This window comes from Chamaea fasciata, unplaced genomic scaffold (assembly GCF_029207755.1).
Source record: "Chamaea fasciata isolate MVZ Bird 193981 ecotype frontalis unplaced genomic scaffold, bChaFas1.0.hap1 SCAF_2, whole genome shotgun sequence".
NCBI lineage: Eukaryota > Metazoa > Chordata > Aves > Passeriformes > Sylviidae > Chamaea > Chamaea fasciata.
In genome coordinates, this window is record NW_027094087.1 from 98,160,790 (window position 1) to 98,177,586 (window position 16,797).

General features: G+C 41.9%; 1 protein-coding gene across 6 annotated transcripts in view; it reads right to left on the bottom strand.

Annotated features, from left to right (window-relative positions):
- Window positions 1-16,797, bottom strand: part of GPM6B (glycoprotein M6B) — a 107,781-nt gene that overhangs the window by 13,765 nt on the left and 77,219 nt on the right. For 3 of the 6 annotated variants that reach the window (XM_066176835.1, XM_066176834.1, XM_066176836.1), the window contains exons 2-3: window positions 11,325-11,444; window positions 352-538 (exon numbers count right to left, since the gene is read on the bottom strand). In XM_066176835.1, the coding sequence (XP_066032932.1) occupies window positions 352-538; window positions 11,325-11,444 (307 nt within the window). The remainder of the gene's footprint in view (window positions 1-351; window positions 539-11,324; window positions 11,445-16,797) is intronic. The other 3 variants (XM_066176838.1, XM_066176837.1, XM_066176839.1) reach the window with 1 other exon arrangement.

The following is a 16,797-nucleotide window of genomic DNA, read 5'->3' on the forward strand; positions in this document are numbered from 1 at the left end:
CACAGTCCCACTCCTCAAGGCTTTCAAGGTCCCTCTGGGTGGCATCCTTCCTCTCAGGTAAGCAAAGTGCATCAACTCAGCTTGGGTGTCATCTGCAAAGCATCTCGGGGTGCACTCAATTCCACTGTCTGTGATACTGATGAAGATATCAAATAGTACTGGTCCCAATATAAACAGGCATACCAGGATACACACTTTGGTTCTTTGTATGTGAACACCAGGAAATGACCACGTGCTGTTACAAAAACAAGCAACCTCATACTCAGGGCTGGAGACTGAGGTTTGAATCCATCTCTGCTCCTCTAGCATGAGGGAGTTATGATGAATAATGGGGATGGGAGGCATACTTACACTTCACTCAGCAAAGCATGGTCAGTGGGAGTCGTGGAGAAGTGCTGCTCGAGGATGGACACGGTTCCTGTGAGCGCCACGTGGCCGCAGCCACAAAACAACGCGACCCCCGAGAAGCAGAGAATGGTTGCCACGAGCGAAGCATATGGCACTCCTCCTAGGCACTTAATGCAACATTCAAAGCAACCTAAGCAGAAGAGAGAAAGCAAAAGAAATGTCATGAGCAAAAAAAGCAAATTATGAGGAAAAGAATATTTGTCCTCCACTTGGTAAAAGCCACAGGGAATAAAAGGCCCAGGCATTGACATGCTAAGCAAAAAATCTATAGGTGGTACAAGACAGCATCACCCTCTAAAGCAGTGACCTACAGATCTGTTGGTATGGACTCAAAGCCCAGAAAGTGGGCTGAGTGCTTCTGTCTTTACAGGATCAAGAGAAGATCGATGAGACAGCCTATGAAATGGAAAAAGCAAAAAAATCACTGTCTAAAGTGATCCACTGCAATTCAGCTGCTCATCCAGAGCTCACCATGTTTCAGTTTCACTAATGGCAAGAGCACCAGCTATGCTGGCAACACTCTGGGAGCCAAAGAGGATAATACTCAAGACAAAGAAGCCTTTTGGAAAAGTAGGAGATACTTTGCACTTTCATTGAAGATGAATACATTTAGGTCCACAAAACTTAACTAACCTGCACTCCCCCAGTACTCTCAAGTAATCTTTTTATATAAATCCACATGAGGTTATAGGGATAGAGATACTTTTATGACAGAAAAACTGAATGGTGTCCAAACAGTAACAATTTTTGTCAAGGGCAGCTCTGTGAAGCTGCATTACATAGACAATACATTTCCAGCTTTTTATAGGATACACTGGATTTACAGTGATCCCTGAATACAGTTTGCAGTAGCATGATTACCCGAAGTGCATTGTTTAACTGGTCTGAGTTAACAAAACACCTTCCCCCCCCGAGCTGCTATTTGTTTGAACACTGTAATAAGGAGGTTGCCGCTGAATTGCCAGGTTCCTTCCAACTGCGTGGCCTGAAAACCCATCTGCTTACAAAGCTGGGAAATGTAAATCGGAAACAAACACAGCTTTTAACTGCGCTATAATGGTAATGGCAATCCATACCAATTCATTACTTCAGGGTGATGGCATTAAGCTGTCTCCATTAATGTGCATTTCATACAACTGCGCAAAACACAAGCCATTAAGACAACGCTTAATGGAGTGGCCAACGTTGCAGGACAGCCACTGCTGCTACAGCAAGGCACTACATGGACAAAGCATTGGAAGGCAAGGAGACAGCTGGCAAATGAGGACATCACACCACATCTTCCCACCCAAAAAAATTCCTCACAAAGATCAGCAAATCTCCAGCCACCACGAGGCAAGTTTTTTTATCCCCCTCCCTTTCCCACTAATGAATGAGTTGCAGAGCAGACACTTCCGTGAGGCACTGGGGAATAATATGCATCTGATAATTGAAAGATTTCCCATTTCATAAGTGAGAAACTCTTCTTTTAAAGAGTCACTAGCAAATGCCCTAGTCAGGCTTAAGCAGCTATCACCATCAAAATTACTTACGAAACACCACTTCACGAACTGCAGACAAGATTTAATTGTATAGAAACAAGCCTGGGAAGGTTTCATAGTCTAGTCCACAGCTGGAGTACACTCAGTAGGAACTACATGACGAAAATAGTGCCAAATGAAAAAACACTGCAGCTCGGCAGCGATGGGCCAAACAAAATCCAAATGCACACTATCAGAGGAAATCATCTCTGGGTTTCATTATATCACAGAGGTCCAGAGCTGAGTTCAGACAACAAACCTTGCAGAGCAATCCTCTGCTTTGGGGAATCTGCCTGAGAGCAGCTCACATGCAAGAGCAGCCATACACGTGAGGCTGGCTCGCCTCCGCAGCATCTGCTCCTAGGTCAGGTCCAAACCTCCCACAGTTAATCCAAGAAATGCATGCACCTGGTGCAGGATTATCCAAAAGTAACCATGCTCTGACCCAGCAGACAACATACACGTGGTCACAGCCCAGCACAAAACAAACCACCTTTCAAGCCACACTCCTAAGCAGGAGACCCAACACCTGATCATTGCTGAGTGTGGAGAGGTTGATCACCTAAATCGTGCTGATCCCACAGACTGCTTTACAGAAGGATCCTATCAAAGACAGGAAATAAAAACAGCTGGAAGCAAAAACCCAGAGACTGAGAAGATCCAAAAGAAAAGCTGTTGGTTTCAGAAAATGGGAGCAGCTTGATAAAACTAAAAACTGGTGCAGACCCAGGACTGATGTTTAATACCCCATACTGCCAAGCCAGCTTTCCAGGCCACTGGCAGAACATTTGCCCTAAAAAGTTTCTTGGATCCCTTACCCAAACACGTGACAGTATCTGCCACTTATCCACAGACCCTCAAACACAAGGCAACAGTGGCAGACCCTCTCTCAACTCTCAGCAACTAGCAGCTGCAGAGATTGTATTTGTAGCCATACTCTTTATCTTCCTCTGCAGTCCAAGTAAAAAGGCATCACAGAATTTGGGTGGCCTTCATTTTCTCAGTGCAGAACAAATCCAAGGGACACCCTTAGAGGAGTTAAAGCAACAACATTATTTTGAGCGGAGAAAACTGCCCAAATGTAGAACTGCAGGAACTACTCACCTCAACCTCATGATTAAAGCAGGGATAAAGAGAAACTTTAGTACACCTGGAAACAGCACACACCCAGCTTGGAAGCACATGAAGCATCCCAAACCAGCATGTCTCCAAGAGACAGCATCCATCCATACAGAGTCATGCTGCACCCAAATTGACAGCAGAGCTGCATGGCCTCCTGCCAGAGGGTAACTAACTGTGGGATACAACCTCATTGCCGTGCTGGGCCTGCCAGACCTCCCCCCAGACCCCACTGTGAACACTCTTTATGAGCAGATTAAAGCCATGCCTAGCCTGAGCTATATGGCCCATTATATAATTTTAACACAAGCCTAAAACAGTACTGCTAAGAGCAGCTTTCAAAACCAGCTACAGTTTGAAACTCATCAAGAACTAAGATACCCTAACCAAGCTTCCCAAAGAAGCACTGAAGCAAAGCGGAGGATTTTTGAAAACAATTAGAAAGCTTTCCAGGAAACCTTTATGTTCTCTCTCTGTAACTATGTCAGCAACTATCTTCACACAGTACAACTGAAACCCCAGGAAGATGTTTGCCTAGTTCATGTTCACAAAGTAACTTGCTAACACTCTGATGACAACTGGAGGCTGAAGGCCTGCGAACTCAAGCTGAAAAAATTAAGTAATATTAAAATAAGTTCAGCTCCAATTTTCTGCTAGTTTTTACTTTCCATATGGCCAAAACTCTGAACTGTTCAGCTGTATATCCACTTCCAATGAAACAGTGTAAAATGATTTAAATATGAAACTGTACAGCACAAACACACATCACTGCATCTTCCCTTTCAATGGCCATTTTGTGCAAGGCATCACTAGAACCTTTTGTGCAACTCAGCAGAATAAAAACATTTTTTGTCCTCAGGCTGGCGAGCAGCAGTTGCCATGGAGGCAGGTTAATAACAGCCCAATGATTTGCCCAGAGCTGCCTGTGATCTTGGCTACAGATTTAACACACTCTCAGAAGGAGGCCAGCTAAAACAAAGACTGAGATTATTCTCTAGGGAATGAATGCTATTAAACACACACACACACAAATATTCTTGCTAAAGGACAAAAATAAAGAGAAGAGAAAGAAACAGGAACCGGCTATTCTTTTAATCTCCTGGAAGCTATCAGTCAGAGGAAATTGGTAAAGGATGAACCTACATATGTACACAAATCGGCAATTGGTTGCTTAATGTATGATGAACAATTATACAATCTGCTCAGCAGTGTACAGCCTACTGCCTATATGCAGGGGCTTAGCCATTCAATTTCCCATGCCAAATGGTGATTGTGTGGCTAAACCTCCTTTGGTACTTTAACTGCAGCTTTAAGATTTAAACTCAGAATGGCAAGGTAATAAAGAATTAATGGAAAATGGTCTTAAAATAAAAAGAAAAAAGAGAAAAAGGCAATTCTTACACACTACCTCATCCTACTAAGGTGAAATCTGTGTTTTGGAACTGACGAAAGACAAGGCAATGGGATCAGGTAGCTTCCTTGAGTATTACTAGGGCTTGCTTTAGGAAGATGATACATCAGTTCTTAAAGCCCAAACTTGAAAAGTTGAGACAGGCTAATGTTCACAAAGCCATCCCTCAAAGCAAAGTATGGAAAACATGATATAAAGAAGGAATATCCACAAATCCTGGATAGAAAACCAGCCTATTGTCTAATGCTCCAAACACCTCCTAGGTTGAACTAGTGCCTCAAGGCATCTCAGGTTCTAACCACTGGCTCATAGTCAAGGTCACTATGGAACAAAAAACCAAGGAACCAAGAAAACCTGAAAGGAGCTTTGAGAAGTCTTCCTCTTCAGGGAGCTAAACCTCCAGGATCCCATGGCTGTCTTTGAGTTAGTTCCCACTTTCCTTTCCTTAGAAGATTGGTTTCTTCCTCTCCCATGAATGAAAATGCAATGAGCATCATTTTCTCCTTACTTACATCCTGTAATTGTGTATAACATTTTAAGAAATGCTGGCCTGTCAGACACCACTCCAATTAATACACGGCAGAAATTGCACATCATGTTCCACCACAAAACCACAATCTCTGTTGGCTTCAGCACCACAGCTCATGAAGCAGGTGGGAAGGAACTGTTACAACAAAATGAAGGCTGCAAGAAATCCAAGGGGAAAAAAAGCACTAGATAACACCTTAAATGAAAGCACTAGATAACACCTTAAATGAAAGCACTAGATAACATCTTAAATGCAGACATCACATGTAAATTGGGTTCATTAATATGCACCCACAGGAGCCTAATGTTGGTAGCGTTACTCCCAATGCACAAATAAATATAAGAGACAACTCAGTACTTGACATTCACCTCCTGCTTCCCCAGTGCCGAAGATTACCCAATACCAAGCATGAATAATACCCTTGGAGGCCTAAATCACCATGGATTTTTGTCAGAAAATGAACTTTATGCCAGTGACAGCAAATGCCAATTTTACTGTCTGCCACCCACCATATTTTTGAAAATTTCCATTCTGAATAGCTTATGCATGCTAGAATGTACATTTTCCTACCTGCTGCATGATTGGCAGCCACAGGAGAAGCAGTGAGGGATCTGGGAATAGGCTAATACCTCAGAAGGAAAATTGGAATTTACCTCTTTCTTCTCTGCATGAAACTAAGCCAGTACCTGGCAATAAAGTAACTCCTCACATCTGTCACCCACACCTGCAGCCAAGGGTCAGTAGCAACAACACAATAAAACAAAATATTTAACCTTACGAGTGTAAGTTTAAAGCCTGTGACAAATTTCTCTCCACGCTTTAGTAAGGGACTAAAACAAAAAGACTCTGCATTAGATCACATGGAAGTCTTTGTTCAAGCTCTATCCTTACCCATTCCTGTTCATCTTAAATTTTGCTGATTTACAGGATATGACACAAAGCTAAAACTGCTTTAACTACCTAGAATAGATGTTCACTCACCACAGTTCTGGATTAACATTAAACAGACAAAATAAGTGATGAACTCAAATAGAGAAAATCCTTTCTTCTCCTTCCACAAACCTCTTAAGGATATTCCACAGAAAATTTCCTTTCAAGTTCAGTATTTCCTAATTTTGCCTTTTTGTCCTACACAAATGAGAAGTTGTGAAATTAACTTATACTGAAAATTAACTCATGAGAGCCAGAAAACTTAATGTAAATGCACTTTAGTCTAGCCAGATTGATAACCTCCCCACTGTACTTGCATTCCCCTCTTCCAGGGTTGTTAATCAATAACTCCTTCCTGGCCAGCAGAGTCCCTGTGACAGAGGGAACGTGCCCTTTGGAGAACACTGTCATCAGGGCTGTCAGAAGGGATCAGACCAGAAATGCAGGAAGACCACCTCTGCTATCCTTCCGAATGGCCAGCACAAGGTGCTTCTTTAAAGTAAAAACCTGAGTAGTCTGATCCATCCAGTAAACCTCATGCCAACCTCTACTATTTAAGAGCTACCTGAAGAACAAGTAGCTCCTTTCTGAAGGTCATGGGCTTTAATTGTAACTTCTCCAGTTATTCTTGATACAGATACAAGATACTTGGTTTCAGCACTGTCATACACCTAGTTCCCCTCTTCTGAGAAGGTATTTATTCTCTGTTATCAGTTAGATGCTTCCATATTCTTGCGTAGAAGAGAACTAAAAGTCCTTGCTCACATCTCCTGTGCTGGAAACCAACACAGAGAAAGCAGGAGAAATTGGTGCACAGTAAGAACAAGCATCTCACAGCCTGGAGGAACCATTAGCAGACCCTTCTTCAAATCCACAAAGCACTGATTATCTGTGTGGCACTGTATCAATAATGAGTGGCTCCTGAATTTGTCTGCAAAAATACAGTAAGCACAGGTTTAAAATCAAGCACTTTTCTTTTTCTACCATGATTAACAAAAAAACCTCACAAAAAAAAAACCCACCAAAAAAAGAAAAAAAAAACCAAACCAACCAAACTAACAAAAAACCAAAAAGCCCAAACAAACCAAATAGCCTTTCAGAGGTTATCAATGTTCATTCCACAGCAAAAGCTATTTTCTTGTCTCTCACTAAAGAAAAAATTATGTTCAAATTGGAGAAAAGGCTGTTTTACCAAGGCAAAATTTGTTTCTTCTGGACGGTGTTAAATGATGCAGAGAAGACACTGAGAACAGATAGCAGTAATCATAACCCTCTTTTTTTTTTCTTTTCTTATTTTTTTTTTCTTTTTTCTTTTTTCTTTTTTTTCCCCCTCCAAATCTCCTCTTCCTAAATCAGCAGTTCTTATAGGAGAAAAATTGCACTCCCGTTGCAGGAACCAAACCTGTTTCATGTAAAAACAGATGATCTGAGTGGGGTTTTTACACGCTTTATCTAGTTTATCTTCTTCAAATTTAGTGAAATACACACACTCCCCATCGACATCATTCCAACCTCTGCAAGGCTCATTAAGCCACAGGTGTTCTGAAGTCATCTTTTTCAGACAGTAAAACCTATGGAATAGGAATCACTACATCCATACTTATTGCAAGTGCCCATCTCAGGTGTTTGCTGTTAGAGAGAATGGAGTCAGACCTGCACAGGAAGAACGCTGCTGTCCCATGAGATGGCGGGATGAGAGAACTGCTCTTGTCCAGCTTTATTGCTTTTGGACAAAGGTCAGGTTCATTTTAATTCATGGCTCCTCTGTTTTACTTTTGGCCTATGAAAGAGCGGAATCCATAGCAGAAGAAAAATACCTAATTTATACTTTGGAAAAGGCCTTACTTCAAACAGGTTTCAATGGGAATTCCAGAGGAGGGATATTTCTTAGCTCCAAGCTACTTCTACAGGAAAAAAAAATTAGGCTGGTGATTTAAAAAAGAGATTTCCCACATAAGGGACAGATCAGGCAATATTGATATAAGCTTTGGTGTTATTTCTCCTGGAGACTTGTTCTAGTATCTACTATCCAAAATAACCCTTGGGATTCAAAGCAGCCTGAGCCATGTGGACGTGCTCATTGGAATGCAGAGCTCAAAGCTCAAACACATTGCACCAGCAAGGGCAGCTGCTGGTCCAAACTGGGGCTGTTACTCTCAGCTGAAACATCAACAACTCACTGCTCAAGAAGCCTGAAGACCCTTCTTCCTTTCTGCCCTTTCCCTGACCTCCCTACCCTTGCTTCCCTTATTTTTTCCTTCTTGAAGAAACACTCAGGAGAGTCAACGTGCAGGAACTGCTGCTTCAATAGCTGCCAGCCCAGGTGATAATTCTGGACAAACTCAAGGTAGAAAGGTAAAAGAGATGAAGCAACGGGCAGACTGCCAAAGATATCCAAATGCCTGAAGGTCTAGACAAGCTCAGTGTGGAAATACAAAGACGCCTAAGCATTTCAGTTCCATGGGCAACTTCCACAGCTCTGTAAAAATCTGCAAGGACATATGAGTTTCCTTGATCCAACCATCCTCCAGACCCACCTGTATCTTGGCTGACATGACTTTGAAAGCTGACTTTTACTTAAATCAAAGGTGAATATCTTACCTGGAAGACTGGAGTTGAAACTCTTAGCTCCACCTTTCTGCCAGCTGCAACTCACCTCACCCTCCACCAGCCTTCAGCACTCAGCAGGAGACCAAGACTTTTGCCACACTGGATTTCAGCCACCGCTATCCACCGCTTCCCCAGTTGACTCCTCCCTAAGCTACAAAGAAGCAAACAAGAAACACAACACCTCTCTCCCTAGAGATGAAAACAGGGCCCAAACCTGTGTGTTTGTGTATGTGTGTGTGTATATGTATGTATTCCAGCCTGGCAGATCTCAGATTCAGAAGGTAAATTCCCAATTTAAAAGATAACTGAAGATACAAAGATCTTCCCAGATATTTACGCAACTATGGAACAAGAGGAGTAATAAGAAAACTGAACTGTAACTGTAGAAGTCCTTTGCCCTGCAACAGCTTTCATGCAATTATTTCCCCAGCTGAATCTTCCACCACATCATTTTCCAAAACTTGAGCTTGTTTCAGCAAAGGAGAAGGAAGGCTTTTTCAGTGAGATACTCCACACTCCACATTCACATGCCCTTATGTGCTCACAGAGCAGCTGAAACACCTACCAGCATCTGGAGGAAGCAAGTTTAAAAAAAAAAAAAAAAAAAAAAAAAAAAAAGGATTCCCATAAAGCAAATAACACCCACCCAACCTGGAATAGTGCCTACAGCTAAGCTCATGTTAAACAACTATTGCAAAGTTTCTCTTTCTAGAGAAAAACATGGTACTTTGCTTTCTGGGAAAAAAAAATTGTTTTAGCATTTTGAAAAGCTTGTTAAGCTTGCAGGTGTTCTGGGGATGTCTTGGCTCCAGCACTGCAGTGAATCTCCCACACTGACTCTTCCCTTGTTGCTCAAGAGCTGGATTCAAGCTTAAATTAGGGAAGTGAGCTCATCTTGTCTGTGGAGACCCTGGGAGAAGAGGTGGATGCCATGAAGACTGCCACAGAGGTGCCCTCATACTGAAGTCCATTTGTACACTGACAGAGGAGACAAAAGCACCCCAAAAATCCTGCGGTTTGTCAAAGGAGCAGAGAGGTTATCTCAGCACAGCAACCAATGACATCCAGCAGTGAGGAGCTGTAGGCCAGTGCTGAAGGGAGGCATCTTACAGCAGGGATTTGTGTTGGGACTGAAGTGACATCTTCCCTCCAAGCTAAGGGACAAGAGCAAAGACCAGCATTTTCACAGAGGCTAATCCATCATTGGCAGGTTGGTTTTCCTCAAGACCTGTTCAGAGAAGTTTCATTGTTGCCAAAAAGACATTTAATTTCTTTAAGTGCAGCCATTTAAAACATCTTCCCTTGAACAGGCATTTCTGGGCTCTGGTCAGGGAGGGAGGGGTTTACACCATCAACAAGAAAGCTCTCATCCTCAGCTCCTTCACAACAGGCATATTTACCTACATGTTACTTTAGAAAGATTCCCAAGGCAGACTGAAAAGGGCTCAGTTGCCTAAACAAGGGTTTCTAGCACTATTTTAGGTGCCAGACTCCCAGCTGCTGTAACAGAAGGCTGTGCATCTCCATGTCCTGGCTCATCTGTGCCAGCACATATGGACATGTCTCATCACTGGGGACAGCTGAAGGGGCCCAAGACCCTGATAACCAGGATCTAGCCTGCTCCTTCCATGTCCTTCACAGCCCAGGGAGGCAGCATTCATAATCTACCACTACTTCCTGAAGCATTTCTTTTGTGTGTAAAATATCCCATGTGCACTGAACGTGAAGTTTGGAAATGTCTTCTGGCAGCCCCAAACCTATCACCCAGGTAACTTGTCATAAAATATGGTCAAAATGAATATTGATACTGAAGACAGAGATCATAATTTGTGACCTAAGTATTTTTTGGGGGGGAAAAAGCCACTTGAAATACATAAACGTTTGAATCCTAAAGCACAAGACTAGGGAAATGTAATGGAAAGGGGAAGGATGAGGCAGCAAGCTTTGGTGAATATTGCCCTGCATTGCTATTAAAGTCTCTGATGCGGAGGCAGGCGTCTCCAGCAAACAAGCTGTCAAGCAGGCTTCAGTCACTCAGCTCCATAAAGAGAAGAGGATTCTGGATAGAGCTAGCTGCAAAGGCTGTCTCTGAGCATATACATCCCTTGCTGTGCTATCCATCAATCAGACTGGAACTTTCTAATGTCATCAATCATAGGCTTGATTTCAGGTGCCTTTCTGAGATGCTTCAAAACTCAGTTCTCCCACAGACCCTTAAAATAAAGCTTTGTGAAAACTAAATAGGATCTTCTTGAGGTCTCAAGCCAGACATCGAAAGGACAGGCACGTAGAATCACCAAACCTTTTTACAGCCTCACCTGAAATCCTCCTCTAGACTCTCACATATGCACTTAGTGCTTCTAGCAAGGGAAAAATGCAAACCAAACCACAGAATATTGTCTAGGAAGCATATTGTAGGATACCAGTGAGTCAGATGTGCTGTGACTGCTTTAGTATCATTTCTGCATTTGTGGCTGATGAGTCTGATAGATTCAGCCGCGTAAACCCCCATACTATTTCATCTCACCTGTAAACAGTTTTGAAGCAATTGAGAGCACAGTTAAAAGGAAGCTGTCCCTCACACCACCCATTATTGTCTTTCAAGCATTAACAAGGAAATTCAAATTTATGTCAAGTATTCATACAAAAGAAGTAGACTCCTTACAGCCTTAACAAACAAAACAAGAAAAACAGAGGAATGTTTATCTTAAATTGTTAGGACTACTGCAAAGCATTAAGTTTATGCTACTACCATTTCTGAACTCTTCATTTCCCTTTCACCCAGCCCTTTATTTACCTTGAATCCCCAAAGGACTAACATTGCCTCTCAATGCTGGCACATGATGGTACCGGTGTGGCCTTGAACTCCTGTACATCCAGTGGTACCTGCCAATTTCCATTTCTGGTCTGGTGATCACTGCCAATTTTAGGTGGTAAAAAGTCAGTGTCACCAGCAAGTTTTAGTGCAGTACTTTCAGTCATTTAACTTTAAAAACAAGAGCGCAAAAAACCCCACACTTGCAGTTTCAGAACTGAAACAACATAACCTTATAGACTTCTAAAGGAAGAGATTAGGAAGGATGATCAACAGGGAAATGCTCACACAGGTGTTAAGAAAGGTTGAATAGCTAAAACTCCACTTAGGAGTTGAGTTAAAACACATAAGGAAGGGCTCTCTACTCCTTACCCCCACCCACTCTCATGTCTCCCTCTCTTTGTCCATGACAAAAAGTTCTGCTCCAGAAGTAAAGAAAGGTAAAGTCATGGAAAATCATGTTACATGTTTATTTAAAAACACTCTAATGCTGTCAAAGAAAAAAGTTACTGCTTTATGTCAAGGTAGGGCAAACACAAAGGTTTGCTCTGATGGTTTCTTACATTTAAAAAATAAAAGTTCGTGGGCTTTATTTCACCTAGGCTCTGCTCACATCCAAAAATCTGGACCAAGTGTTTTAAAAATTATTTGTTCCCAGTTCATGGCCAAGAAGAGCAGTCCTGCTTCTCCTTGTCTTTTCAGAGGAAGCTCAGCAACAAGCCCCCCATGCAGTAACTCACCTCACCCACTCACACACTCAATTCACACTCATTGGCACAGGGGTTCTGTGCTCCTGAAAGAGGCAGGAAACAGTATCAAACCACTTTTGAGCCTACATGTGCCCCATTGGTACCACTATGGCCTTGTCAAAGCTGTCAGGGTGAGACTGACAGACCTTTATTCAAAATGCACCAGAGTCCCCCTCTCCAGTGGCTAAATGAGAAACTAACCCTAATTCCTGGCTGAAGCAAATCCAGTTCAGCAGTGTTTGGGCCATGGAGAAAGTGAAGGTTGTGAGGGTGAAAACCCCATCTACCGTAGACTACATTAGAGACAAATGTACGGGGGCAGAAGAACTAGAAATGCCATAAAATTGTACCCTATGAGGGGCTCAGAAGTCCTGGACCTAGTCTCTCTAATGTGGTTTTGCTGCTTGTGCAAAAAGGAGTTCGGCACAGCCATATTTGCATACGTCAAGAACAGAAAAGAAATCTTGGCCTTGAATCCAAATGCTGGATCTAGAGTTTGAAAGCAAGAATTTGTCTTCTTTATCAGCAAATGAACTCCAATACTAAGAGTCTTTTGGGTTCTGTACATAAATTTAACATCAATGGCTCTCTAAAGGGTAGTTTGTGGCTTAGTACTTTTCCCCTCTCTGCACACAAACCAGCAAGCAGGTATCAGTAAATCTTCCACAGAAGACATTTTTCTGTCTTGTATGGCTCACTCTTCTTCTTGGGAAAGATAAGTTCCACATCTTAAGAGCATAACAAAATTCAAAATGTATTGAAAGTACTGTTCCAAAAAGACTGCACACTCTCAGGATGATATCATCTCCTTCTGCTCAGAGAGGAACAATCCTGCTTGGGAGATCACAAGGAATGCCAGAATAATTGAATTGATACAAAATGGAAAAAAAATTCTTTGCTAGTACTGCATACCTCCTCTTCTCTGCATCTCCAATGTCTGCTCCTTGCCTTTTTGAGACTATTTACTGGACATTAGTACCAGATTCAGATTTTTTTAAAAAAAATTAAAATTAAAAATACCCAGCTGCAAAGACTTCCAAAAAGAAAATAATTATTCATTTGCACTGCAGCAGCATCTAAACCAAACCTTTGACATCAAGAAGATTTTATCCTACTAGCTTGAACCCGCAGTTTGAGATTTCTCCTGCAGTGGCCACAAAAAGCACTTGTTCAGAGCAGCAGAGCAGGCAGCTCCTTTTCTCCCACTGCCTGGGGGAATGCTGGTGAAGTCACCTGTCTGCTGCAGTACAAACATCAAACCCTGAAACACAGAGACATCATGTAAACTTTGTAGCATCATTTCTCTAAGTGAAAATATTCTATGGAGCTGGTTTCTTTAATTAGCAATTTCTGGTTTTGCAGTAACAGGGCTCCTTTCATTATCAGGCAGCTCAAACTCCATAAGGAATCTCAGTTTTTCCACTGCTCTTCAAAGAGCCACTTGGCAATGGCTGTTTGGTAGCTCTTGGAGCATGCCTGCTACGACCTTTGAAGCAGAAGAGTATCTCTGGGTGACTTTGCTGGGACCCACCCAGGCCCACTCATGTAAAATCAACATCAGATCAAAAGCTCCCCAGGCTTCAGTGGCATAACAAATACTCACATAGTCCATATCCATTGGAATTTAACTCTGTACCCTGAACAGTTGGGAAAGGAAGCAGGCTTAAGGGGTTCTTTACCTTTTGCTTTTTGAGTAACTAACTGCATTAATTGCATTCCCTGGTCTAGCTTACAATACCCTCCACCCACAGCCAAGCTCTCACAGCTCTTGGCCTCCTGTCAGAACCAGGTCATTCTCAATCCTGCACAGACACAGCAGCTACAGAACTGACAATGTTTTCATGTCACACCACGCAGGCACACGGATGGAGACTGTTCAATATTCATTGGGATGAATCATCTTGCACGCCTGTAATCAAATTCACAGTACTCAACATCCTCATGCTTGCTGCCTTTATCATACGGTTCTAGAGGAAACACAGTTTTGATATTCATCTGTCTCAGCTGATGAAGCAGTCCATGGGAGCAAAGAGAGGATGTTGTTTGGTCATTGATGGTCTGGGGATGAACACTGGACAAGGAGCAAGGCTGGGCAGAAAATGGGGAAGGGTCAGAGTAACTGAAGGAGACCGTGCCCCCCTCTTTGCCCCCTTTGCTCCTGCTGCAAAATCCATTGTGCGCGCACAGTGCCATCTGGGTTTCCCCCACCCCCCGTTACCATATCCCATGGCACATATGTCTAGGTTTTCTGCTTTCATGAGGTTGTTCAGACCAGTATGAGTACATTCTCTGAGTATTTTTCAACCCCCTCCTATTTAGAAACCAAATCCTATTCATTAAAACCTAAATCACTAAGCCTGCCAAATTATTATCCCCAGAATATCGCGTGTCCCAGATTCTCCCAGGGCTGGACCTCTCTTCCTACAGTCGTATTCTTCAGGGACTTAGAGTAGTTATTGTTGTCAGTGGATCTGAAACACCAATCAACTGCTTAAAATGGGGAAAAATATGCAGCGTACTATAAATCTTTGAATGGCTTGACAGCTCTGATACCACTGTGTGAGTGTAACATTAGGTGGGTACCTTTGAAATTTTGGTTGATAATCATAACACATATTTTAAAAAATACTTTTTTTTCATTTTGTTGTACTGAAAAATACATCTGTGATGCATCAAAATGTCATAGCTCACTGTGTAAAAATAACTTTACCAGAAGTGAAATAAACTGCATGACAATCCATTCCTTTCTCACATCGCACTTTACAGTTTCATTTAAAGACAACTGTACAACTGTGTGCAATAGTGTAAGAGAAGCAAAGTATTTTCTTTCTATTTTTGACTAGTCTATACTTGTCTATTTAGAGCTTAAAAGCTGAAATGTGGCTTCATATACCATAAAAATAATAAAGCTCACAGCTATTACTGAGCACAAGATCTTCTTTTATCAAGAGAACATAAGCAGGGAAGAGCCAATTAAAAGGGACCTTTGGTACAGCTGCTCAAACTGGTCTTCATTATTCCTCAGCACAGCATAGGCAATTTGAACATCACATGTATTTATACAAGGAACCTAAACCCTAGTATCATGGCTTTCTTCCATCTCATGTGTAATTGGTGAATTCACCAGGATCATCCACAGTTGGAGTTTATTTTCTTCTTTTTCTTTTCCTTTTCCTTTTTCTTTTTTTTTTTTTTTTTTTTTTTTTTTTTTTAATTTTGCAACTTGGTAGCATTTCTCACAGTTAAATGAAAAGGGAAACTTCTTGTCTCTGTTAATGTGTATCAGGATCTATATCCTTCACTGCTGATGCAAAACGGCATTTCGTTTTTCTTATTTATTCCACCTCAGTAAATCTGCCTGCCCAGTCCTCACGTTTTGATTTAATTTAATGCCTGCAAGATAAACCCTGTCATTTGTAATAATTTGTAAACCTTCATCTTTAAAATGCATCCAATCTGTCCTGCAGCCCTGCAAAGTATCTGTTAAACATTTTGCTTCAGCTTTCATGGTGTTCTCCTCTGATAAGGGCTGCTGATACACAGCATAAAGCTGACTTATTTCTTATCTCCATCAACATGAGGGTTGCTCCAATTCCAATTAAAAAAACTGGGGCAGCAGCCACTCATCTGGGTGCAGAGAAACAAATGTCAGATAAACACTGAATCCATCAGCTGGGTAGTATCGCTGCCTGAATCAGGCAGGAGATTCATGAAAATTATTAAAAGATAGAACAGGAATTCTATATAGTTTCGCAAACTTTAAAAATCTAAATAATTTTCAATAATTTTCATTTATCAATCTGTAATTATTCATAAAGCACATTATCTTGTGCAAATTGTCTCAGCTACACTGCAGTCCAGAATAGCTGGCTGTGCACATTTGCACAGAGATGGGAAACACAAATCAACACCTGTGTGGCACCACCGCTCACATACGACTGTTTTAGGTGCTCCAACTGAAAAGACCTCACTGTTCATGCCAAGTGCTCTGGCAGCATTGATCTCCAGGGTTCTCCCAGGTATTGGGAACCCTGTACACACACAGCATGTAGTCCTAGCCCAATTTCCACCAAGTATTTATTCCACAAAACTGCAGCACATCACCAAGAAGGTCCTTGCAATGAAAACACCCCCCAGAAACATGCAGTTTAAAATTCTGGTAAAGGGAAAATACCTCTAAGCTTAAAAGCACAATTTGCTATTAGTTAAATGCAGATACTTTCTCCAGAACTTGGCAGTGAAAAGCATACTGAATGTGAACTAGAATACCCAAAGCAGAATGCTCATGGGTCTTCCCTTGCTCAGTCTTAGAAATAGCAGCACCTCCAAAACCCCTTCAGATGATGGTTTATCTCCTTAGGCATTGCAATTAATTCCTAGAAGGAAGAGTTAAAAGACCCTGTGATAGGACTTCAACTGCTTCAAGTTGTGGCAGTTGCCTTGAAATCACTGGATCTAGGGCATCTCATAAAGGATGGCCATTACCAAGTCCAGGTGGGATCCTAGAGGAAGAAAAAATTGTTGCAAGTCTGGCAAGCATGTGAGACATAACAAATAAGAGATGTGATCCAGAGAGTAAATGAAGGAGTCCTCTTCTGTTCTACACCCCAAAATAAAGCAGCAGCATTTTCCTGCAAGTTTCTTTACACAGAGAAAAGGCCCATTTTCCTCCAGAGAAGCAGCTGGTGAAAGAGCCCTATTGAAAA